Raw genomic sequence first — 26,128 nt, 5'->3', positions numbered from 1 at the left:
TCGCATTAATGTGCGAAAAGGTGATAAAAGCTAAAAGAAAGTAATTCTCTAATGATTATTAACACATACGTAAATTATGGATCTGAAACGCTAATCTAAGTATGTGTGTGTGTTGTAAAGGAAGGATCCCAATGGCTTCAAAAGTATGTGAAAATAAAATGTGTGGTAAAATTTAAGTAGCCTAATTACTAGAACTTTAGTAAAATGTGGTTGAAAAGAAGGCTGTTTTACGCTTCGGAACATACAGACTGGGCGACTATCTCTCGGCGTCGGAGTTCGCTATTGGTACTGCAACAGATGCATGGGTTACAATTTAACACACGGGTAACGCACGGTCGAAATACTATTGTTATTATTTCGCGTCTCGATCGTGGCTCGAGACTTTAATTGTACGGCCCTTTAAATCCTCGTGGTCGTGTTTACGTTTGTTTCGGCGCGTTTGTTGTCGGCGCGGCACGGTCCGGGGCGCGGTGTGGTCTCGCGGTGTTATTGTCGCGTCTCTCTCTCTTGCGCTCGTCCGGGTGAGAGAGTTGATGCGCGGGTTTTCCTTCTTCGAAGTTTATGTCTATTTCGCAGTAGCCGGGTTGAGGGAATTCTGTTATTATATTTGGTTTGGAATAATCGATCGGCCGCGGGAGTTCCCGATAGAGGCGGAGAACGCCCAACCTCTGGTCTTCTAGGCCGATTGTGGCGGAGGAGAATGTAAGGAGAGGATTCGGAAAGGAAACGTTTGGAGCAGCTTAGTTAGTGAGAACACACCCACACGAGACAGGGTACCCCCGATCTCTTCGTTCTATGCTTTTCTTGGCGTTTTTCGGAGCAGTAGTCGTCCTAAGACGATACGGAGCGGAATGTCCCTTTTCGGATTCTCCCGGCCTTTTTATACGGCCGCTCGCGTACGTTCGGGATTTTCCGTTTCTCGTCGGGATTGTTCGGTATTTTTTAAAATTATTATTACGAGTCGCGGGGGAAAGTATTGTTCGAGCGTCCTTTCCCCGCTTTATTTATCGTCGGCGCGTGCTGTATTATTACAACCCAAGAAAGCTCAATATCAGAGCTCTCAGTCCTGAAGATGCAAATTGCAACGTTTGCGAAACGTCGGCATTACGCTGTTAAACCACGCGGCATCCATCCAGAAACCTTTTGCATTGATCATTCCAATGACCGCGAAAGTCTCAAAACTAGAATTTAATCAATATTATTAGTTTGAAATAAATGATTTATTAGGCAGTATTATAATAAATATTTATTTATATTTATTAAATTTTTTTTTAGTGTAGCATTAAATCATTTTATTAATCATATACGCATATAGTAAATTTCTACAATTTCATCAGCTGTTCTTATTAAATTTGGTTTGCTGGTTTTATTTCTCCTATGTTGCAACTTATTATATGTTGAACAAAAAGTGTGATACATAAAGCTAAAAAATAAATAATTCTCTCGTTTAATTGATTTATAATCATCAACACTTTACCATAAAAAATTAAATAACTCTGAAACGACTAATCTAAAGTAAATAAAATTATTTTTTTTAAAAGAGGTCCCAATAAGAGCTCTACAAAAATATGCAATAAAAAAATAAAATATTTATTAAAATTTCAAGGTAGCCTTATATTCACTTAAGTGGCAACACTTTAGATTAAACAAAAAATGTTGGTTAAAAAAAATTTTTTTAACCCGTAGAACATATCAGAAATAAGGCAAATAGACAATATATCATTGTCTTACACAAAAGTTTTCTTATTTTTAATGGTATTAAATATGATCGCATATAATTATACATGTATGAGACCACTTATGTTCAAACAGAATATGCATATATAAAAAGTTTCAGAATAGTGAAATATCTCGAAAATTATAAGTATTATAAAAAATTTTTCAATAAAAGTTTAAAATGATCTATTTATTAGCCTTTTTAATTTAACCTTAGGTAATCCTGTCAAGATCAGGGCAAGGTCGGATTAAAATTTTTAAATAATTATAGACTTTTTATTGTATATTTTTATAGCTTTTATTGAAATCTTTTTAAAACACTATAATATTATTTAATTTATACCTGACATTTTAAAATTATCAAATTTTTTTTTATGAATAATATGTTAGTGATTATAAATCAATCAAACTAGAAAATTGTTTATTTTTTAACTAAACGTGTTGCACTTGTTGTTCAACAAGTCATAAAGTTACATTTGAGAAAATCGGCAAAGATCGAAATCCAATTTTATATATAATTAGTGAAAAATATATTATATTTATTTATTGTATTAATAAGTTAGGCCACTATTTTACCTTTAATTTCAATATTTTTATTGAAATAAAATTATACATTTTTTTAATAATGTTCATTGGATGTTGCCCTATATTCTTTCTAAAACATTTACTAATAAAAAATAAAAAACTAGTAAATAAAACTTTTTACGGCTCGTATAAAATTAAATAAAATTAAATAAAACGTACATAAACAGGCCAACTTAAAAACGAGCAAATTATTTAGGTGTATAAATAATTAATTTATTTACATAAAATAAAATAAATAAAACGTATAAGTTTTGACTGTTGCGACAGTCTTCCTCAGTACATGATTTTGTAAAGAATAATAATGTTCGAAATTTTTAATAATTGAAAAGACATGTAATTAATTTGACTAAAAGGCATTTTTATGCACAATCAAACAACGCAAAGACTATGATCTGGCTACCACTACATGTGACTTAAATACATTGCTGAATAATTCGGATTTTATTCCGTTCAAACTCAAAGACACGATTATCAGGATTCCTTAAGCTGTCAGTTATTACCCCGTCACAAACCTCTTTCTATGGTCCATATTTAAATAGTGTTAATTTTGAGTTGTGTGTCAAACTGATAAAACTTTATTTTTAACATTGTTAACGAGTTCATACACAATGTATGCCATAATATTATATTGAGTCTATTTCTTGGTAGCAGAATTCTTTTTACAGTTGGTTGTTATTTTTTCTTGTTTTCTTATTTTAGTTGTAAGAATGCTTTTGTTGTAGTTGTTTGTTTTGTTTGCCTTATTTCTGATATGATTTGTTAAAATATTTTCATATTTTTATTTAAGAAATTTTTTGAAATTATTATGTCTTAATAAACGCTCACTTAATCGTTATATTTATTAAATGAATTGAATGATGATGACATGTAATTATTATTATAGTATATTTTACTTTAATATTCCAATGATCTTTCAATTTTAGACAAATGCTTAAATTGTAATTATTACTGAAACAAACAAGAATTTTTTGTATTTTTTATATTTTGTTCTTCAGCTTTACTTAAAATATAACTATTTATTTTTATTATTATATTTAAGATGGATAAAATACGTGGAAAACAACCTGGTACTACTATTTATGTGTACAAAAATTATACTTATAACAAAGATTCTCGCAATAAGAATATTCTGCGATGTAGTACTCGTTGCTCTTCAAAATGTCCTGGCACTGTATATATTGATAAACATAATAAAATACATATAATGCATGATGATAATTATGTTGAGATACAAAGGAAAATAGAACAGTATACCATGAAACAGGAGATGTTGAACTTTGTCGAGAGACACATTTACCTTCAAAAGAATTATTCGATAATGTTTGCAGAAAGTAAGTTTCAATTATTATTAATTGCAATTAAAATAATGATCAACAACTTCTTTTATATACAGGGTGTCCCGTAAGTCGAGGTCAATCGTTCAGAAGGTAAATGGGGACAAAAACAAGAAAAAAAGTTGATATGAACATAGATCCGGAAATGCGTAGTTTTTGACCTACTATGTTAAGCGAGCGCTTAGCCCGGGCTGTACCTTGGTAGTGCTGGATAGTGCTAAAGCAGCTCGCAACTTTTATTTGACTTTAATTATGTTATAGAGTTCATAAAAATCTCTTGTTTCAATTTTGACCAAAAATTTGAAAGTAAAACAATTTTAAATTTCAACAAAAATGGCAATAACTCGAAAACAACGCATTTCCGAACTTATGTTCATATCAATTTTTTTCTTGTTTTTAGGCCCCATTCACTTTCTGAACGATTGACCTCGACTTACGGGACACCCTATATATAAGTATACAGGGTATTCTAGAGCTTATATACCAATAGTTAGAGACGTGTTCCTCAGGTCATTTTAAGATGATTTTTTTTCAGCGAATATGTCGTGAGAGGTTATCATGTTTTCGAGACTTTCAATATTTATCATTATGAATTTTTATAGCTAAAGCTTAAATTAAAATTTTATTGAAATAAATTTCACCTAAAATTAACTAAAAAAAATGTAAAATTATTTTTTTAGCTCCACAAAATAAAGTTTCCAAAAAAATTTTTTTTAAATAGTTTTTAACTCATATTGATGCCTCGACATTTTTGCTAATGAAAAATCGTTTTAAATGATCTGAATAATATGCCTCTGATTGTTGAGGCGTGAATTCTGAGACTTTGTATATTCTTTGTACGTTATAAATTTATATATACATGTCTATACATACATATATATATATACAAGGTGTCTGACATAAGATATCTCACAAGAATATATAATTATATTTCGTTAAACTAAGTTTAAAGTCCTATACCATTTTGCAAATAATCGCGTAAAATTTCGAAATATTAATTAAAAAGATCGGTCAATGAATGCATGATCCACATGATTAGGTTATAAGATATTCAGCTTATATTTATATTGATGATTATGATAATAGAAATTTGATATGTCAAGATCAGAAAGATCCAAAATGAATCGTGCACATATTGGCTAATTTTTAAAAATTAATATATTGAAATATTTTGCAGTTTGAAAAAAAATATATATACATATATATATGACTTTTCAAATCAGTTTCTGATCTATATATTCTTGGTGGGACACCTTATGTCATATACAATTCGCGAATCAAAATATTATAGCAAGATAGTTTTCCAAAAAGTAAATTAGTAAAGTATTTTTTATTTTAAACAGTATTTTTTAAGATATAAAGATCTTAAATTCACTAATCAAATTATGGTTAAACGGATGTTTGTCTGTAAGTTGCACGTTAATATGTTAGTAATTAATCTCTCACTTCAAATGTTTGTTTAACCGTAATGTGTAATTGATAGATTTTATAATCTTTATATCGCAAAAACTACTGTAAAATAAAAAATTTGTAAAAACATTTTTAATTTATTTTCAATTTTCTTGCTATGGTATTTTGATTTGCGTAATTCGAAACACCATATATATGTAAACATATTGTAAGAATCAAGCTAGCGTACTTTTTGGGACATTCGGTATGGTAAAGACGGCGCGCTCGCCGAGACTGCGCGCGCCACGATACATGCGCCGTAATTAGCTATTCTGTAAACGGGCCAGCGATTGGCCCGTGAGGCTCACGCGACAAGGGAAATGATTGCATCAGGCCCCCGGAGAGGACAGTCTTTGTACATGTCTTACTCGGGACAGACGTCCCAATAAAGTACAAGTATACTTAACTGGCTCACTTGGATTTTCTTTCCCCGAGTTTAGGCCTCATCATCCTGACACCTGGTCCTCACCTTCCGGCTCGGAACTGAGCACCACTTTTACAGTTCAGAAGTGAGATACTCCTCGGCTTTCGGTGAATATCCAGATTTTCGTCGAGAGTGAATAGTGTGCGTCGTTAACTCTCGCTTGGTTTGTTGGCTCTGGCATGGGATTGCCATGCTTTGATCGTTGCGTTCGAGTGATACGCGAAAGGGCTGTAGTTAACAGTGGCCTCATACCGGAATCGTTTTTGCCGGGTCGAAGCCAACGGGCCGCACGTGGAAGACGTGGCGGTGGGACCGCCATTGTTCATCTTTCCCGTTCATCAGTCTCTGATGGACATAATAATAGTTACGGCAATTAATTTGCCACATCATCCGCTTGGTGTAGTTGTGGCCTTGCCACAAGGACAGTTCGCGAGTGCAAAATACAACAGGATTTGTCGTCGGAAGAACCGTCGAGTTTCCTCAGAGAAGATTGAAAAGGCGCAAAAGGTCCGCCATATTGGACAGTTCCCCACGTTTTTCGGTATACGTCACCGCGTTTTTTGGTGGTTTTGCGTGCAAAAGTGCGCCATAACATTTAGCTGTTCCGAACGATAGTGCGCGTGTGCGACATACGGCGCCATCCAGCGGCGCTCCGGTCGATCGCGTCGATGCGTTACCTTCTTTATCGGCCAGTGTCAGTGGGTAAAATGACAGATACGGTGTCTCGTCTCTCCCTGGAAGGAATGACAAGGGAGGAACTACAAGCAGAAGCGATCCGTTTCGGGATTAAACCCTCTTTGGGCAGGAACTAGTGTATTGACAGGATTATGTCTCACATGAGAGAAACAACCCACCTCCTTTGGATTTGATGGGAGATCTAAGAGTTTCTCTCTCAGTTCAGATTTCCACAGTAACTGACTCTATTCAGGTCACTTCTAGCACACAGGTAAATACTACTATGATAGACCTGTCATCGGCAGAAGGATCACTCATGCAAATGTGCTTTTTAATGTTGGAACAATCCAGACAACAACAGACATTAATGCAGCAGATGTTTGCAGTCATGAACATTAATAATAATGTTTGTTCTTCGCCAACGGCTTTCAATGGTCCACAAATTCTGCTGACAAACCTCTTGCTTCAAGATCAGAGGCCTGCGCTGTCATCATCTTCAGTTGCGCAAGCAGTAAAATTCTTGTCCAGCCATCTCCCTGATTTCAATGGTCAGGAGGAAGAGAATGTCGAGTCATGGGTCCATACCGTTGAAAGAGCTGATATACACAAAGTTTCTTATGACGTTTTGCTGTTGGCTGCCACTGGAAAGCTTAAAAAAACAGCACGTAAGTGGTTTGAGCTTAATATAACCACACTAATCGATTCTTGGCTGTTCTTTAGAGAATCAATTATTAAACGTTTTAAGAGAACAATCTTGTTCCACGTCGCCTTACAAAAGGTGGAAGCAAGAAAATGGAATTTTTTGAAGGAGTCGTTCCATGATTACTTCATGTATAAACTGATTCTTATGAAGAACCTAGGTCTCGCAGATGGGATTCAATCCATCTACTAATAAATGGCATTGGGAGCAGATTGTTGAGAGAACTGGCAGCTTCTTTGCGAGTGAACATTATTGATGCTTTCCTGGAGAAGATGCATCGTATCACGTCAGCCTCAGGGGACTTACAAAGGAAATCCCCGATTCAACCTCGGAAGATACATCCAATTAAACCATCCACTCAGTCGTTTGCCAACGATTCAAAGGAAACGAAGGACTCGTTCTGCGTTTATTGTCGCAGCAAAGGGCACATTCGGGACGAGTGCCATAAATTAAAGAAGGACAAGGTTACATCTGGTCATCCATCTCTGAAGGCTCCGGCTCCAGTAGCAATGGTCGAGCAACAGGAGGAAGCTGCACTTACGATATCATCAACAGTGGCTGCCACAGTCATGGAAGCATCTATCCGTAAGATTGAAATCGACGACTCTCGATTAAAAATTGTATCATTCAACGGTAATAGCTGTAGTTTGTGGGCACTGTTAGATATGAGAAGTCCAATTTCTCTTGTCCGTCCGTCTATTTTCAACAATTTTTTAATTCTGGATCTCCAAATTCAAAATCAATTTTCAACGTTAGTTCACAGTCTAGTTTGGTTTCTGCTAGTAAATTTTGTTTTAAAACAATTAATAATCATCCGATAAAGATTTCTGGCGTCGTTTCGACAACAATTGAACTTCAGGTTTTACCTAATTTTAAAGCAAATATTGACTTGCATATTCTAGACGATGATTCGTGTTCTTTGGACTTCATTATTAATCGTGATTTTAGAAGTTGAAAAAACGGACTTTCCAGTTGAAGAAAATGATTATCTTGTGAAACCGTCCCTCACGGATAAAACAGTCTTTGCATTTGCTCCTCGCCGTTTTGCATGGGCGGAACGCTTGCAACTAAGAGAAATAACGGACGACCTTTTGAGGAGAGGTATAATTAAAATTAGTACGTCGCCATACTGCGCTCGCGTAGTTTCGGTACAAAAGAAAAATGGTTCATTACGTTTATGCGTTGACATGCGCCCGTTAAATTGTAAAATAATTAAGCAAAAGTATCCTTTTCTACTAATCGAGGATTGTTTGGCTCGCTTGAGCAATAAAAGCATTTTTACGCTTCTTGATTTAAAAGACAGTTTCTACCAAATCAAACTTTATTCAGATTATACGAAGTTTTTTGTTTTTTCGACATCTGATAGACAGTATAAATATACTCGGTTACCTTTCGAATTTTGTGAGGCGTCCGCTGAGTTTCAAAAACGGTTAATACAAATTTTACAATCTCTAATCAGAGAAGACGAAGTTATCGTCTACATTAATGATATTTTGATTCCATCGGATACAATCGACGGAAATCTGCCTGTCCTTAAGAAAGTGCTTTTGTTGCTCAAACAATATGGATTTGAGGTTAATTTTAATAAGTGCCTTTTCCTAAAGAGAGAATTAGAATATCTGGGGTATTCTTTATCTCCAGCGGGTATCACTCTAAGCGCTCGTCACACGGATGCGATTAGTAATTTTCCCTGCCCTAAAAAGATTATCGAAGTAGCGATTTCTGGGTTTGACTAATTATTTTAAAAAATTTATCAAAAATTATGCATAGTTAGCTAAACCATTGCAAGATTTGCTACGTAAAAATTCCAAGTTTGTTTTTGATTCCAAGTGTCAAGAAGCTTTTGAATCCTTAAAACGGGTTTTAACCTCTTTTCCCGTTCTTCGTTTATATGACCCAAAAGCGGAGACCGAACTTCACACCGATGCAAGTACGGTGGCCTTAGCCGGTATTTTATTGCAAAAGCAGGATTCAGGTCAATGAGGTCCCATATCCTACTTTAGCCACGTAACTAATAAAGCTGAGGCTCAATACCACAGCTTTGAGTTAGAAATGTTAGTGGTGGTGAAGTCTATAGAAAGATTTCACATTTATATGGTTTACAGTTCTCAGTAATAACAGACTGTCATTGGTCTATGCGATAAATAAAGCGCAGCTAAATCCACGAATCGCTCGCTGGATTCTTAGGCTTCAAAACTATTGCTTCAACGTTATCCATCGCGAAGGCAAGCGTATGTCGCACGTAGACGCGTTGAGCCGTATCGTGGCCTACGACGAACCGCTACCCCTTGAAAATGAATTACAATATCGTCAGCTGCAGGACGATAGACTGAAAGACATAGCCGAAAAATTTGAGTTTTCGGACAACAAAAAATTCGAGTTAATTGAAGATTTGATTTATAAGAAAGGGCCCGACAAATCAAGATTTTTCGTCCCCGAATCCATAGTGACCAATATTATTAGCGTCCACCATGACGAAATAGCACATTGCGGCACAGAAAAAACAGTGCAGGGCATTTGTTCTAATTACTGGTTTCCTCATTTAAGAAAGAAAACCCAGGATTACATTAGTAATTGTTTAACGTGCATTATGAATAATGTATTTTCGAATGCGTATGAAAGTGAACTTCAAATAACGGACGCCCCGAAAACCCCTTTTAGTGTTCTCCACATTGATCATTTTGATCCGGTTATAGAATCGATCGAAGGTTTTAAACACATTTTCTTGATAGTGGATGCCTTCTCTCGTTTCGTTTGGCTTTTCCCTTGCAAATCGACCGCGTCGAAAGAGGCAGTAAAACATTTAAGTTGGTTATTTCATACGTTTGGCAATCCGGAAGTACTCATTAAGATAGAGGAACATCCTTTATCTCACAAGAATTTTCTGATCTTTTGTTATCAAGAGGCATTAAACCCACTTTAATCGCAGTTGCGGCCCCGTGGGCGAATGAAATTGTATAAAGGATTAACCGCTTCCTCGTATCCTCTCTGAAAAAGTTAATTGAAGATCCTTTTTCCTGGCATGATTGGTTAGGTACCACACAGTACGTGATTAATAATACCTTTATCAATTAAGACATCTCTTTCAAAATTATTTTTATGCTACGACCAACGTAATCATTCAGACGCTAGATTAGTACAGTTTCTGAACGACATTGCTAAAGTTAAATTTAACAATGATTCAGTCCGAGTTGATGCTCAGCGTTTAGCCAAAGATACTACGGATCAAGAATCAAAGCCTATAACAAATGCTATTACAACAGTCATCATAGAAAACCAACTATATACCACACGGGTGATTACGTCATGATTAAAAGTATCAATGTCAAGCCCGGAGAGAGTAAAAAGTTTAAACCAAGTTATAAAGGACCATATTTGATTTCGAAAGTCCTCGATAAGAACAGGTACGTTGTATCAAGAGACACGGTAGTGTCTCGCGACCAGTTAAGGGCGTAGCCGAGACACCGTGTATCTTAACGCGAGTCGGACATTTGAGTCTTTATAATATTTCGAATTCTCAATAACGGCTGAAGCAATCGAGTTTATACTAGACTTAATCGATAGATTGAGTTTGAATTATATAATAAAGTGTCTTTATTTCTGCTCTACGTAATTTGTAAGCAGAGATATATAATTGCAAAGTCGAAATATGAAAAATTTCTTTTAAGAAACGTCCCCGTCATCATCGACGACGTAAACATAGTAGTATCGTGCTACACGTATTCACACGTATACAACACATGCGCACACATATATCACACGTACACAACACATGAATAGATGCATGTATTGGAAATGTCCATCTCGCACGTTTTACAACAGACGGCGATAGTATGTCGCTCCATGATCCATGATGTTAGGTATATGTGTCACATCAGATGTCAGATTTGATGACATGTAACCTCTTTGCATGTAACATGTATGTAGGTTACATTCCCTACAATGTCATGTTACATATTAGTTGTAATTATATAAATCTTATATAAATGCCTATGTATGAGTATGCATATATTTTTAATATATAGCGGTGTCTGTGCTATATCTTCAAAAAGCAAAAAATGCTAAAAGAATTTATGCCACATGTAAACATATTAAAATGAACAATGATGGTTACAAGAAAGAAGTAATTACGTGCCCTTCGATGCAAGTCCAGAGCATTTTAGTGAAGGAATTTTACAACGAGTGTGGAATTTCACCGTTGTGCATAGATTACATTGAGGCGCATGGTATAGCTACGAAAGCTGGTGATCCGGTAGAAATATATGCTATTAATAATATTTTGTGTAAAAACAGAAGACTCCGTTAATGATCGGTTCGGTTAAATCCAATCTTGGTCACGTTGAACCAGCGAGCGCTTTTGCACAGATTGCAAAGGTAAGATAAATAGATAATTGTTATGTATTCATTATAATATGTTCATGATAAGAAAAATAATATACTGTAAATTTCGCGTGCATAACAAATGATTTTTATTACTCATATATAGTGAAAAATATTTCCCACTGATTTCTGTATTACAAGCAAGCATGGCAATTTTGAAGTGTTCATTATTATAAAATAACTGATTTATAAAAGCACAAAATAAATTTTACCTATTTTTATATTTTTATCATTTAAATTAATTTTTGAGTAAATTGAAAAAATTACAATTATATCTACGATTATATACGCATAATAATTATAATAAAATAAAATATAAAAATAACATTACACGATTTTATTGGGATAACCTTATAATACGTAAAAATATATTGTGACATAATTAATTTTATTGATTTTTAAGGCAATAATAGCATTCGAAAGTGGACTTGTTCCACCAAATATTAATTTTACATCGCCACGAGACGATATAGATGCCTTTGTAAATGGAAGCATTAGTGTGGTTACAAAAAACCTGCCACTTAAAAATGGTTACATAGCCATTAATTCTTTTGGTCTCGGGGGATCAAATACTCATACGTTACTAAAATGGAATACCAAACAAAAAATTAATAATGGAACAGCGACTGATAATATTTATCAAAACAGTTATGCACGCGAAATTTACAGTATATTATTTTTCTTATCATGAACATTGTGGCGATTACATCGTCACATACTTCCCTGAAATTAACAAGGAAAACACGCATACAAATACGGACACTCACATATACGAAAAGGACAAGGACACAAATAAACATAAATAAAATATAACAGACGAGACGAAAGACGAGTAGCAGAGAAGCAAATAAGTAAAACAGATAGAAAATTCGCGAAGCCTCTCGAAGCCTATCGAAGGGCGTTTTGAGGCAAGATAGAAAAAACATTTTTGACATGTAGGAAATTCCGTCTTCGACAGTCGCCGCGCACGGACGCACTTTATTTAATCCGAGCGATATACGTATATGTATTAACACTTACAGTTTGCACGGAAGAATATATATTCAGTTAATTATAATCACTGCATCACGTTATTAATTCCCGTATCGTACCTCCTAAACCATCGCGAGTAGCAAAAAGGGGCTAAAGTGGTGACCCCGACGTGATCGCGAACGAGCAAGAATTCGCGATTTTTTTATATTTTTGTGACCACACGGGTTACTGAGTGCGGTGCGTGTGCAATGGTGGTGACACGAGACGAGGAAACGAGCGCTCCGCTGACTGAGCCGGAGGCACGAGTGCTGGAGCAGCCGCGACTCCACGGAATGCCGATAAGTCTGCCCGGGATGCAACCGGCGAGATTCGAACAGCCGCCAGGGTATTTTTTACCCGCCCCTGAGGTGAGCCGCGTGGGCATGCGGATGCCGGAGTTCACGCCGTCAGACCCTGAGCTCTGGTTCAGTATCGTCGACCGGAGTTTCCAAGCCGCCGGAATTACGGTCGACGCGACGAAATTCGGGTACGCGCTGACGGCCATCGGACCGCGCTATACGGTCGAGGTGCGCGACGTTATTATGAATCCGCCCGCGGAACGCGCATACGAGACTTTAAAATCAGAACTGATCAAACGGCTCAGCTTGTCGCAGGAGCACAAAACCCGAAGACTCCTCGAGCACGAAGAAATCGGGGATCGCAAGCCGTCGCAGTTCTTGCGGCACCTGCGCGGCCTCGCCGGAAGTGTCGTGAGCGACCAGGTCCTACGAACGATCTGGCTAAGTCGGCTGCCGGCGTACATTCAGCCGCATTTAGTGACGCGAACGGGGGACACGCCAGAACAGTTGGCGGACATCGCGGACGCGATAATCGAGGCGACCCGGGCGCCGGTGTTCCAAGTGGCGGAAGCGACGAGAGCCGTGGCGCCTCAGGGGCAGAGCGCGAGTGATCCCGCGTCTCTGGAGGCAAGATTCGAGGTGCGGCTGGCGCAGATGCGGCTGACGATGCAGCAGGAGATCGCGGAGCAGATGGCGGCAATTCGAAAATTAATTGAGGCGATCGGCAGTGAGCGCTACCGAGAGGGTCGCGATGACGACCGACGTCGTCCGCGTTCGCGTTCGCGTTCGCGCCCGCGCGCGCGATCGGGAGGTCGCAATCCGCCAGCCAGTGGGATGTGCTGGTATCACTGGCAATTTGGGGCGGACGCCAGACAATGCAGGGCACCCTGCTCGATGCAGCAGGGAAACGCAGGGGCCGGTCGCTAGTGGCGGCGAGCAACTCAGGCCACGGTACGCGACGCCTATTTGTGACCGACGCGACTTCCAAAGTGACTTTTTTAATCGACACGGGTGCGGATCTCTGCGTGTACCCTCGGAAGATGGTTCAAGGACCACGACAGAGATCCACCTACGAACTTTCGGCCGCCAACGGTACACCGATTTTTACGTACGGAACAGAGACTTTACAATTAAATTTCGGATTACGACGAGCATTTTCGTGGTCGCGGACGTCTCGAGACCGATAATCGGCGCCGATTTTCTCGCGCATTACGGACTGCTGGTGGACTTACGCGGATCGCGTTTGATCGATCAGCTTTCACCATTTTCCGAAATTCTCGTTTTGCCGCCGCCAATCGGTCCGGAGCGAGTCTCCGCGGCCTGCATGCGACGGGCGGTCCCGGTGTCGTTTCTATATAATGCCGCGTGGCATGGATCGCGCCTCCCGGACGCTCGTCCGGCCTCGCGATGTCGGCGTACTGCTCCAACAATCGGTGGTACTGAGTCTCTCCCGTAATTGTCTTTACGCTGAGTGCATCACACTGGATGCAACGTCCACGCGCGGTTAGACTCGTCAGTTGATCGATCAAACGCGATCCGCGTAACCGCGCGTGGACGTTGCATCCAGTGTGATGCACTCAGCGTAAAGACAATTACGGGAGAGACTCAGTACCACCGATTGTTGGAGCAGTACGCCGACATCGCGAAGCCGGACGAGCGTCCGGGAGGCGCGATCCATGCCACGCGGCATTATATAGAAACGACACCGGGACCGCCCGTCGCATGCAGGCCGCGGAGACTCGCTCCGGACCGATTGGCGGCGGCAAAACGAGAATTTCGGAAAATGGTGGAAGCTGGGGTCGCGCAACCTTCGAATAGTTGCTGGTCGGCTTCCCTGCACATGGTGCCAAAGAAGGGCGAGGAATGGCGGCTCTGCGGAGATTACAGGGCGTTAAACGCGCGAACGATTCCTGATCGCTACCCGTGCGACACATACAAAATTTCGCGCAGGCTCTCGCCGGAAAGACAGTCTTTGCAACGTTGGACTTGGTGCGCGCGTATCATCAGATTCCGGTGGCGGAAAGAGACGTGCCGAAAACGGCGATCACCACGCCGTTCGGCATGTACGAATTTCCGTACATGTCATTCGGATTACGCAACGCGGCGCAGACGTTCCAGCGCTTCATAGACGAAGTTCTGCGCGATTTCGATTTTTGTTACGCGTACATCGATGACATCCTCGTCGTGTCATCATCGGAGGAAGAACATCGCGAACACCTGCGGATGTTGTTCGAGCGCCTTCGAGAATACGGGGTCATCATCAACCCCGCGAAGTGTAAATTCGGCCAGAGTAGCGTGGAATTCCTCGGATACGAGGTTTCCGAAGGAGGAACTTGCCCGCTGCCGGCGCGGGTGGAGGCGATACTGACGATGCAGTCGCCGAGGACGGCGAAGGAGCTTCGGAGATATTTGGGCATGGTGAACTTCTATAGGAGGTTCATGCCCGGGGCCGCCGAAGTATTGACGCCCCTGAACGACCTTCTACAGGGAAATATCAAAGGAAAGGCGACGATATCGTGGACGGCGCGGGCTCAACAGGCGTTCGAGGCATCAAAGACAAATCTAGCCCAAGCTGCACTGTTGAGACACCCCAGGTTGAACACGGAGCTCGCTTTGTTTACCGACGCGTCCGAACAAAGCATCGGCGCGTCGTTACAACAACGAGGCAATGACGGAACCATTGGCGTTTTTCTCGAAAAGGCTAAGCCCAGCCGAAACGAAATACAGCGCATTCGACCGAGAGCTGTTGGCAGTTTACCTGGCGGTGAGGAACTTTCGGCACATGGTGGAGGCCCGCACGTTCACGATATACACGGACCACAAACCAATCATCTACGCATTCCGCCAGAAGCCCGAGAAGAGCACGCCGCGACAGTTCCGCTACCTGGACTTCATCGGGCAGTTTACCACCGACATTCGACACGTGGCGGGCGTGGAAAACGTCGTGGCCGACGCGTTGTCGAGGATCGAGGAGCTCAATCTCCCCTGGATTACGCCGCGTTGGCGGAATCGCAGGAGAAGGACGAGGAGATCTGGGAATACCTACGGCGAGAGTCCGGGCTGAAGCTCGAAAAAGTAGAGATTCCCGGAATCGGGAGGCAACAACAACACCACGACCATTTTTGACAAGGCCTTTTCGCCGGGCCGCATTCGACCTAATACACAATTTGGCGCATCCAGGGATAAAGGCGACGGGCAAGCTCGTGGCGCAGCGCTACGTTTGGCCGTCTATGAGCGCCGACTGCCGAGTCTGAGCTCGAGCATGTGTGCCTTGCCAACAATCAAAGGTATCACGATACGTGTCGGCACCGCTCGGAACAATTGCTGCGCCGTCCAGCAGGTTCGAGCATATCCACCTGGATATCATCTTGATGCCGGTCTCGGAGGGCAAACGATATTGCCTGACGTGCGTGGACCGTTTCACACGATGGCCTGAGGCGTTCCCGTTACGAGATCAGGAAGCGGAGACGGTCGCGAGGGCCTTCTACGGGGGGTAGATCTGCCGGTTTGGGGCGCTTCTACGGATCACAACGGATCCAGGACCGCCAGTTCGAGTCCCATCTTTTTCGGCGGCTCAGCGAGCTGACAGGAGTGCAGCAGCTGAGGACGACGGCGTACCACCCGCAGGCAAACGGAATGGTCGAGCGGTTCCATCGCCAGCTCAAAGCGGCCATCAAATGTCAGCGGGAGGATCGCTGGACAGAGGTACTGCCGACGGTGCTGCGGGATCCGAGCAGCGTGGAGAGACGACCTGCAGGCGACCGCAGCGGAGCTGGTGTACGGCCAGACGCTGAGGATCCCCGGGCAGTTCCTGAGCCGGCGGCCTGCGGACAGCGAGGACGGCGCTGCCGACTTCGCAAAGACGCTGCGTGAGCAATTCGAGGAGCTACGACCAGTGGACGGTACCCGACACGGGGAGCGACGGCCGTTCATTTGCAAGGACCTGGCGACGGCCGAACAGGTGTTCGTGCGACGCGAGGGGCCCAAAAAGATGCTGCAGGCGCCGTACGAGGGGCCGTACGCAGTGGTCAGCCGAGGCGACAAAGTCTTTGTCGTGCGTATGCACGGCAAGGAGAAAACTGTCTCAATAGACAGGCTAAAACCCGCTTACATTTTACAGCCCGAAGCAGGAGATAGCAGCTCGGCAGAGTCGGCGACACGGAGCCGAGAGGGTGCGGCCGACGGACGGACGGCGCGAGGCCAGGACACCGAGGTCGAGCAGCGAAGCGCGCGAGAGGACGCGAGGCCGCTGCCCCGAGAGAGCGAGAGAACGACGAGAGCGGGAAGAAAGGTCCGATTCCCGAGTCGATTCCAGGCGGGCCTGTGACGCCGAGGAGCCAGGATGTGCGTCGGGAGCCGTGAGAAACCGCCGCGGAAAAATATAAAGAAAAGGGACTTATATATTTCTCGCGATTTAATTTTCTTTTTGATGTTTGTTCCCGAGAAAAGTTTTTTGTTTTAGTGTAATCGACACGAGCCGCGGAACGTAAACGAAACATAAACGAATTCGACATATTAGAAATCTGTATATAGATTCTGCGTTTTGTTTTAGTCGTGTAGAATTAAATTGACGAGTCTCGGACCGAGAGCGACGTGCGTTAGAATAGCATGTTATGACCATATCATTGTTATTTATTATTATTTTGTAGTCACATTATATTTATTCTGGTCTTTCGAATTCAGTACAACAGCGAGCAAAATTGTAGAATTCGTCTCGGTCCGCCAGCGAAAAAATTATCGTGGGAACAGCGCAATATTCGGGCGATGTCGTGCTATCGGTATAGCACTGGCGGGGGAGTACTGTGGCGATTACATCGTCACATACTTCCCTGAAATTACAAGGAAAACACGCATACAAATACGGACGCTCACATATACGAAAAGGACAAGGACACAAATAAACATAAATAAAATATAACAGACGAGACGAAAGACGAGTAGCAGAGAAGCAAATAAGTAAAACAGATAGAAAATTCGCGAAGCCTCTCGAAGCCTATCGAAGGGCGTTTTGAGGCAAGATAGGAAAAACATTTTTGACATGTAGGAAATTCCGTCTTCGACAGTCGCCGCGCACGGACGCACTTTATTTAATCCGAGCGATATACGTATATGTATTAACACTTACAGTTTGCACGGAAGAATATATATTCAGTTAATTATAATCACTGCATCACGTTATTAATTCCCGTATCGTACCTCCTAAACCATCGCGAGTAGCGAAAAGGGGCTAAAACATATTACTGATAATTTACCAAAACTTGTGACAGAGTCCGGACGCACTCAACAATCAGTTAATTCGTTTTTAAACGATGTCAGTAAAATTTAAAGAGCAATATTATAATCAGTAATTAAAAAAATACATTGTTACACAAATTTTAAGAAAATTTTGTTTTGTAGATCGCTAATCATTCGACAGACGCAGAATACATTCGTTTAATACACGATATCTATTCCGACAATATAGAGGGTCATCCATGGAGAGGATATATTATATTAAATACTTTGCAACAAAATTCAATAAGGGAAATTCAAAATAATCAGAATATTAAACGACCTGTTTGGTTTGTTTTCTCCGCCATAGACACACAATGGCTAATAATTGGTATTTATATTCAATATTTTGTTTCATGTATGATATAGCACATTTAAAAAATAATTAAGATTTTAATTATTATTTCTAATAATAATTTAAATATATTCATTATTTTTAATATTAATTATCTATATTTTTCAGGTCACAGTTTATTAAAGTTTGACGCCTTTGCGAATGCTGTAAAAATGTGTGACGCTATTTTAAAATCATATGATATAAATATCATAAAAATTTTAACAAAACAAAACGGCTGTGAAAGTGCATTACATGCATTTGTTGGCATAGTCGCTATTCAGGTAAAATATCGTATATTATACAATATTAAAAATATATTTATTATATTTAAAATTATATAATGTCGTAAAGATATTTACAAATATATTTATAGTTAATAAATATTATAAATATGAATAGCGTTTTTAAATATAGTATAGTATAATAAAATTATCTCTTATAGATTGGCTTAGTAGATCTCCTAACAACCTTAGAAATTACTGCTGATTATATGATTAGTCATTTCGGTAGTGAACTTGGTTGTGCGTATGCGGATAAATGTTTAACTATTGAACAAACTATTCTATCGGCATATTTTATTGGTTTAGCTTGCACCGAAGGAAATATAATTCATAGTTCTACAGCAATTGTGAATCTTGATTACGAATGCTTCAAAAATATATGCCCTGCGGATATTGAAATAGTATGCTACAATAGTCAAAACAGCAACATTATAAGCGGGCCTGCAAAATCCATAAAAAAATTTGGTGAAATATTAAAAGTATTATTTTATCATTTTTAAATTTACTTTTCGGTCTTTGATCTTTGACTTGCCTATTTTTGCTTTAAATATATTTAACTATTAGCTTTAACTATGCTATTTGTTTGTATTAATTAACTGTGTTTTATTAGATTAATAACATTAACGTGAAAGAAATCTCCTGCAATGTACCATATTAAAGTCATTATCTCGCATCCGTGGAAACTCAGATTTTGAGTAACTTGAACCAAGTAATAGCGCAGCCGAAAAAACGAAGTTCAAGATGGATCAGTACTTCCGTACCTTGCATCGAGTGGTCCAATGAAGCATCGAAATTATCTTCAGCATTATATCACACGTATAGTATATTAAATATCGTCCTCTTTGAACAAGCTACGAATTTAATTCCAAATAACGCTGTGACTATCGAAATTACACCGGACGGCGTTCTGCAGAAAATCTTAAAAGAATCTTTACATCCAAATGTGACAAACATTGTATTAACATGCCAGAAATAAATACTGCATCTTGTATAATTATTAAGCTGTATTCTTTTATTTTTTTTTATTTAATTGAATAGATATTAACATCCAATGTAGCATACAGAATTAATTAACAACCAAAAAAATAAATCTTATTTAAATATCAATCAACTGGATTTTGTACTACTATTAATATGAATTCTTTATCTGGTGCCACCATAATTTACATATTTATGTATATTATACTTCCTCGTCCTCGTCCGCGGCCACGTCCGCGACCACGTCCGCGACCAGCTCGCGACCATCGAGCGGGTCTTTGTTTTACTGTAAAACAAAAATGAAATTTAAATGAAAAAACATATATTTACATTTGTTATTTTTAATTTCTTAAATAAAGAAATAATTCTTGTTTTTATTTTTTACTTTTAGATAGATAGATAGATATATTTATTGCCGCCCCAATTGGGGATTACAAGGCGCTTTTTTCTCTTTTTAAAGGAGCGTTCCCAAACCTTTATGCCTTCCTTTACACTTTTTCCTTAACCTAAACTTATACCTATAACTTAACCTAATTACAAATTACAAATCCAATTATCGCCACGCCTCTCCTCTTCGCCGCCTTTTTCATCTTTTCTCGCTTTTCTGCCCTACCTACACACACACACGTCCGCTTTTCCCTAACCTTTCTTATCCTAACTTAACTTAACTTAACCTACGCAATCTTATATTCTACTTAGCCTATGTTGGACCTCCGCTTCCGGTTACCGTTACTCTTCCACTCCCTTCCTCTCTTTCCCTCTCTCTCTCTCTCACACTCACTCTCCCCCTCTCTCTCTCCCCTCATCTCCTACCCTCTCTCATCCCCCTGTCCTCCTTTTTCCTCCTTCTCCTTCTCCCCCTCCCCTTCACTTCTAGCTTTCTCTAACCTTTTTAACCATATTTGCCCTTCTCCCTCCTCCTAATATCTCCTTTAACATTTTCTGCCAGCTCTCTTCCCTTCCCCAATCCATACATTCCTCCCACACATGCTCCCACGTCTCTAACCCTCTCCCACATATCCTGCACTTCCTATCCTCCTCCTCTTCCCAATATCTATTTCCCTTCATTTCATTCCCCAGTCTATACCTTGCTATCCTCCTCCATCTACCTTCCGCCCACCCTTTCTTCAGATAGCCCGGAATCCCCTCCCCTTTAATCTGTTTGTACCACTTATTGTATTCCGATTTTATCATTTTTCCTACCCTCTCTTCCCTCTGTTCCTTTCCTTCCCATTCCTCAACTTTTTCCCATCTGAACTCCACCTTTTCTCTTCTTTCCTCTATCTCCCTTAATACCATCCCCTTACCCTCGAAGAATTCCCTCCTTTCCCTCTCCCACTCTGACAATTCCCCTCCTTTCTTTGCCCTTTCTTTGATCTCCCCCAAACATACTCTCGCCAACCATCCTCCCTTACCTTCCTCTAGCCTTCTCTCATATCCCCACGCTCTTCTTCCCATCCTTGTCCTTATCTTTTCTCTTTGCAATTCCTCCCTTACCATATATCCAGGCGTTCCCCAATCCACTCCTAACATCCATCTCAGATACCTTTCTTGTATCCTTTCCAATCCCTCTCTCTCTTCCTATCCCCATATCTCCACCCCGTATCCTAAAACCGTCCATACTAACGCATCGAAGAGCCACAACCTCCTCCCCCAGTTATTACCAAATCTCCTCTTACCTATTCCCCATACCTGTCCCATAATTGCTGCCCCTCTCTTTATTCTGTCCCTTACCTGTCCCTCTTGCCCCCCATTCCTTTGAATCACATATCCTAAGTACTTGTACTCCTTAACCTCCTCTAATTTTTTTCCCTTCCAAAACCAACTAGCCTTTTTTTAACCTCCCGCCCCCCCTTCTGCACCTCATCACCTTCGACTTCTTCTCATTCAATTCCAGTCCCTTCCCCTCCAGATATCTCCCTAACCTCTCCATCATACACCTCATCCCCCCTCATCTTCTGCCAACAGCACCACGTCATCCGCGTACGCTAACGTATAAACCTTGCCCTCTCCTAACCTCACACCCCCCCATCTCCCTTTCTTCATTTCCTCCTCCAAGTCCGCCATCAACATGTTAAACAGAAGTGGGCTCAGTGGGCATTCCTGTCTCACCCCCCTCCCCGTCCAAAACTTCTCCCCCACCTCCTCCCCTATTCTAACCCTGAACCCTATCTCTCCTAACACTTCCTCGCACCTCCTCACCGTCTCTTCCTTCACCCCCCTCCCTCTTAACGCCGCCATCAACTTCACTCTGTCCACCGAATCAAACGCTGCTCTCAGGTCCACAAACAGTAGTACCATTTGCTTTCCTTTCCTGCTTATTTGTCTGTTTATTAAATAATTTAGTACATAGATATTATCCACAGTTCCATCCCTTTCCTGAACCCCGTTTGATTTTGTGGTAACATCCCTTTTTCCTCTATCTCTCCCTTCAATCTCTCTGCCAACACCGTCGCATATACTTTGTATAACGACGGTGTCAGAGTTACCCCCCCTGTACTCCGAAACCTCCTTTCCCTCACCCCTCTTCAAAATTGGCACCACCAGCCCCTCACTCCACTTCCTTATCCACCCCTCCCCCTTCCATATCCTATTGTATATCTCCCGTACCCACTTCTCTATTCCCTCTCCTCCAAATTTCCACACTTCTCCCGGAATCCCATCCACTCCCACCGCCTTTCTTTCCTTTATCCTACCTATCGCCCTCCTAATTTCTCCCTTTTCTATCTAATCTTCCTCTCTCTCCTTCTCCATCCTACTTCCTCCCATTATCACTCTCGACTCTACCCTTCCTAATAGATCTCTAAAATATCTGTTCCATTCTTCCATCTTAATCCCCTCTCCCATTCCTCCTTTTCCTTTTCCCCTTTCCCTCTTAACCACCTCCCAAACCTGCCCCTCCGTCCTCGCTTCCATTGCTTTCTTTGTCCACTCCTTATTCTCCTCCTCCTTCTTCTTTCTACATAATCTCTCATACTCCTTTTTTCTTTTTCTGTATTCTTCTCCTTTCTCCCCTATCCTCCTCCACATTTTTAACACCTTTGCCACCTCCCCCTTCTCTCTTCTACACTCCCTATCAAACCACCCTCTTTTTTTTTCTTTCTTCTCCTTTCCTTCTCTCTCATTCCCCGTATCTATCACTTCCTGTATCTTCTTTTTCTTCTCCTCCCACTCCCCCTCTACACCCTCCTCTTCTTGCTCATTCCTCTGCTTCCCCCATATTTCCCCTATCTTCTCCCTAAATTTCTCCTTCCCCTCTTCCGTCCAGTTCCATCTCCTCCTCTTTTTTTCTTTTTTTTCCCCTCCTCCTCCTTTCCCTTCGAACCACACTATTAACGGCATGTGGTCCGAGTCCACCCTTTCACCTATTTCTAACTTCATGATTTCCTCTCTTACCTCCTCATTACCTATTATATAATCTATTACCGATTTCCCATTCGGCCCCATATACGTCTATCCCCCTTCCTCATCCCCTGTTATTCCTCCATTCATTATCGCCTACCTCTTTTCCTCCAACTTCTTCACCAACCTTCTCCCTTCCCCATTTACTTTTGTATCTCTTGATTTTCTCCTCTTCCCTTCTCCTCCTTCCTCCTCTCCTATCTTCTCCACTTTTTCTCCTAAATTTCCCGTTCTTGCATTAAAATCCCCCCCCTTTTCTTTTTTTTCCCTTCCCCCCCCTTCCTCCTCCATTTCTCTTTTCTTTCCTTATTTCCCCAATTCCTCCATCCCCCCCTTTTCCCCCCCCCCTTTTTTTTCACCTTTCCCCTTCCCTTTCCTTTTTTTCCCCCCCCCCCCCTCCCCCTTTTTCCTATCCCCCAAACCCCCTCCCCTTTTCCTTTTTTTATTTTTTCCCCCAAAAAGCCCCCTCCCTTTATTCCCCCCCCTTTTTTCCCCCCTTTTTTAAAAAATTTTCCCCCCCCCTTTTTTTTTACCCTTTCCAAAAAAAAAACTTCATCCCACCCCAAACCGTCCCCCAAAACCCTCCTTTTTCTTTCCCCCCCTTTCCCCCCCTTCCCCTTCCCCCTTTTTTCCTCCCCTTCCCTTCTCCCCTCCTTTTTCCCTTTTTTTCCCCCCCTTTTTCCCCCCCTTTTCTTTTTTTTGTTTCCCCCCCTTTCCCTTCTCCTTTTTCCCCTTTTCCCCCCCCCCCCCTTTTCCCCCCTTTCCTTTTGCCCCTCCCCTTTCCTTTTTTTTCCCTTTCTTCCCTCTTTTTTTCCCCCCCCTTTTCCCCCCCCTTTTTTCCCTTTTTATTCCTTTTTTCCCCCCCCCCCCTTTCCCCTTTCCCCTCCCCAAAATTTTCCCAACCTTCCTTTTTCCCCCCTTTTTCCCCCTTTTTTTTCCCCTTCCCCAACCTTTTTTTTCCCCCCCTACCCCTTTTTTTTTTTTCCCCAATCCCTTAAAACCTTTTCCCCCCTTTCCCCCTTTTCCCCCTTTTTCTTTTCCTTTCTTTTTTTTCCTCCTTCCCCCCCCTTCTTTATACTTGCCCCTTTCCCCCCTTTCCCCCCTTTTTTTCCCCCCTTCTCTTTTTTTCCCCCTTTTTTCCCCCCCTTTTTTTTTTTTTTCTCCCCTTTTCCCCTTTCACCCCCCCCCCCCCTTCTTCCCCCCTTTAAATTTCCCCCCTTTTTTTCCTTTTTCTTTTTTTTCCCTTTTTTTTCCCCCCCTTTCCATTCAACCTTTTTCCCCCCTTTTTTCCCTCCCCCCCAAAATTTCCCCCCCTTCCCCCCCCTTTTTTCCCCCCCTTTTTTTCCTTCTTACCCCCTTTTCCCCTTTCCCCCCCCCACCCCCCAATTTTCCCTTTCCCCCCCTTTTCCTCCCCCCCCATTTCTCCCCCCCTTCCATTTCCTCTTTCCCCTTCCCCCCAAAAATTTTCCCCTCCCTCTTTTTCCCTTTTAACTTTTCCAAACCCCTTTTTTTCTCTCTACCCAATTATCCCCTTTTCCTTTCCCCCCCCCTCTCAAACCCCCCCATCCCCCCTTTCTCCTCCCCCTTAAAAACCCCCCTTTAAAATTCCTTTTTGTTCCCCCCTCCCCCCCCAAAATCCCCTTTTTCCTCTCTCTCCTTTCCCCCCCCTTTCTTTTCCTCTTTTTCCCTTTTTAAAAACCCCCTTTGCCCCCCTTCCTTTTCCCCTTTTTTTCCCTTTTGCCTTCTTTTTTCTCTTTCCCCTTTCCCCCATTTCTTTTTTCCCCCTAATTTTTCCTTTTTCTCTTTCTTTTCCCCCCCTTTAAACCCCTTTTTAAATTACCCCCCCCCTCGGGGGGGGGTTTTTTCCCAAAACCCCCCCTTTTTTCCCCTGTCCCTCAACTTTTGCCCTTCCCCCTACCCCCCACCTCCCCCCCTTTTTCCCCCCTCATTTCCTTTTCCCCTTCCCCCCTCTCCCCCTCCCCCTTTCCCAACCCCAAAACCCGCCACCATCAACCTGCACATTTTCCCCTTTTTCTTCCTATCATATAGATTATATACTTGGATGGTGTACAAGCTACACCGCCAAAGGTGGCATTATACAACAATGGCAATATACCATTTGAGTTACAAATTTTAAATAACACAATAATTTCGACATTAGGCAAATACAATGAAAATTTATCAAATTCAGAACCAGAAAAAATTAAACTTTGTGATGTATTCAATACCTCAAATCGCATCTGTAGGTTTCATATATTATACACAAAGAGAATATTTCTAATAGTTACATATACAAATAGAAATATTAAATATAAAGAAACATCTCTTTGTATAATATATATAAAATTATTATATTTCATTATTATATATTCTTATATACCTGTTTTTCATTGGTATATGTATGTGTGTGTGTGTGTATTATATATATTTTTTACAGTATTAGAAAGATATATCAAAACTAATTTAAGCAGTATACATAATAACAAATTGAATAAAATCATTGGATGCGGATCATTAACGGACGGTGTTTATAAATTAGAAGTACACATTGTCAATTTTGTAGAAGATGATTATTACGAAATGGATATCCGAAAGGGTGACAAAATAGAAATTATTAGAACAATGAGCAATACAGGTATACATATTACATAAATCAAAATATATTAATTTTTTTAATTATATATATTTAATTATATATATAAATATAATATAATATATTTTAATTATATATATAAATATAATATAATATATTTTAATTATATATATATACAAACTAAGAAATAAAATTTTCTCTCTCACAAAACCATACACTTGCCCATATGCCCATCATTTCACACACACGCATGTACGTACATCCGCATCTTCATGTACATATAAACACATACATATCCAAATTCATACTCACATACATATCCACACACTCCACACATATGAAGACACACGCTTGTACACATGCACCCACGCACATTTATAAAACAACATGCTTGTACACTCATACAAATACTCACACGTTTGCATACACACATACACATCGCATATTCACATACATGTTCATATACATGAATTCATATTCACACACACGTTCACACATGCGTTAGCATACACGCACACACACATTCACATGAATTTATTCTTATACTCATAAAATTTTCTCTCTCTTTATTTTATAATTAATCTGATATTATACATATCACATATATTATATGTAAATACAAACTTTATATCATTGTAATGATATTTTATTACTTCAGTTAAAAAGATTTAATAAAATATATAATACTATAAC

The 26,128-nt window shown here is 40.8% G+C and overlaps 1 protein-coding gene and 2 pseudogenes across 1 annotated transcript; all 3 read left to right on the top strand.

The window, feature by feature from the left end:
- Nucleotides 1-26,128, top strand: part of LOC146719704 (uncharacterized) — an 81,481-nt pseudogene that overhangs the window by 47,591 nt on the left and 7,762 nt on the right.
- LOC114944536 (uncharacterized) lies at nucleotides 12,484-13,500 on the top strand. Its single transcript, XM_029320504.1, has one exon. The coding sequence runs from the start codon at nucleotides 12,484-12,486 to the stop codon at nucleotides 13,498-13,500; it is 1,017 nt and encodes a 338-aa protein (XP_029176337.1).
- Nucleotides 18,352-19,438, top strand: LOC146719705 (fatty acid synthase-like; annotated as a pseudogene).

This window comes from Nylanderia fulva, unplaced genomic scaffold, assembly GCF_048542155.1.
Source record: "Nylanderia fulva isolate GAGA-0341 unplaced genomic scaffold, ASM4854215v1 Scaffold89, whole genome shotgun sequence".
Taxonomy (NCBI): Eukaryota; Metazoa; Arthropoda; class Insecta; order Hymenoptera; family Formicidae; genus Nylanderia; species Nylanderia fulva.
The sequence above is the reverse complement of the archived record's forward strand: the minus strand, read 5'-3'. Positions and strand labels throughout refer to the sequence as shown.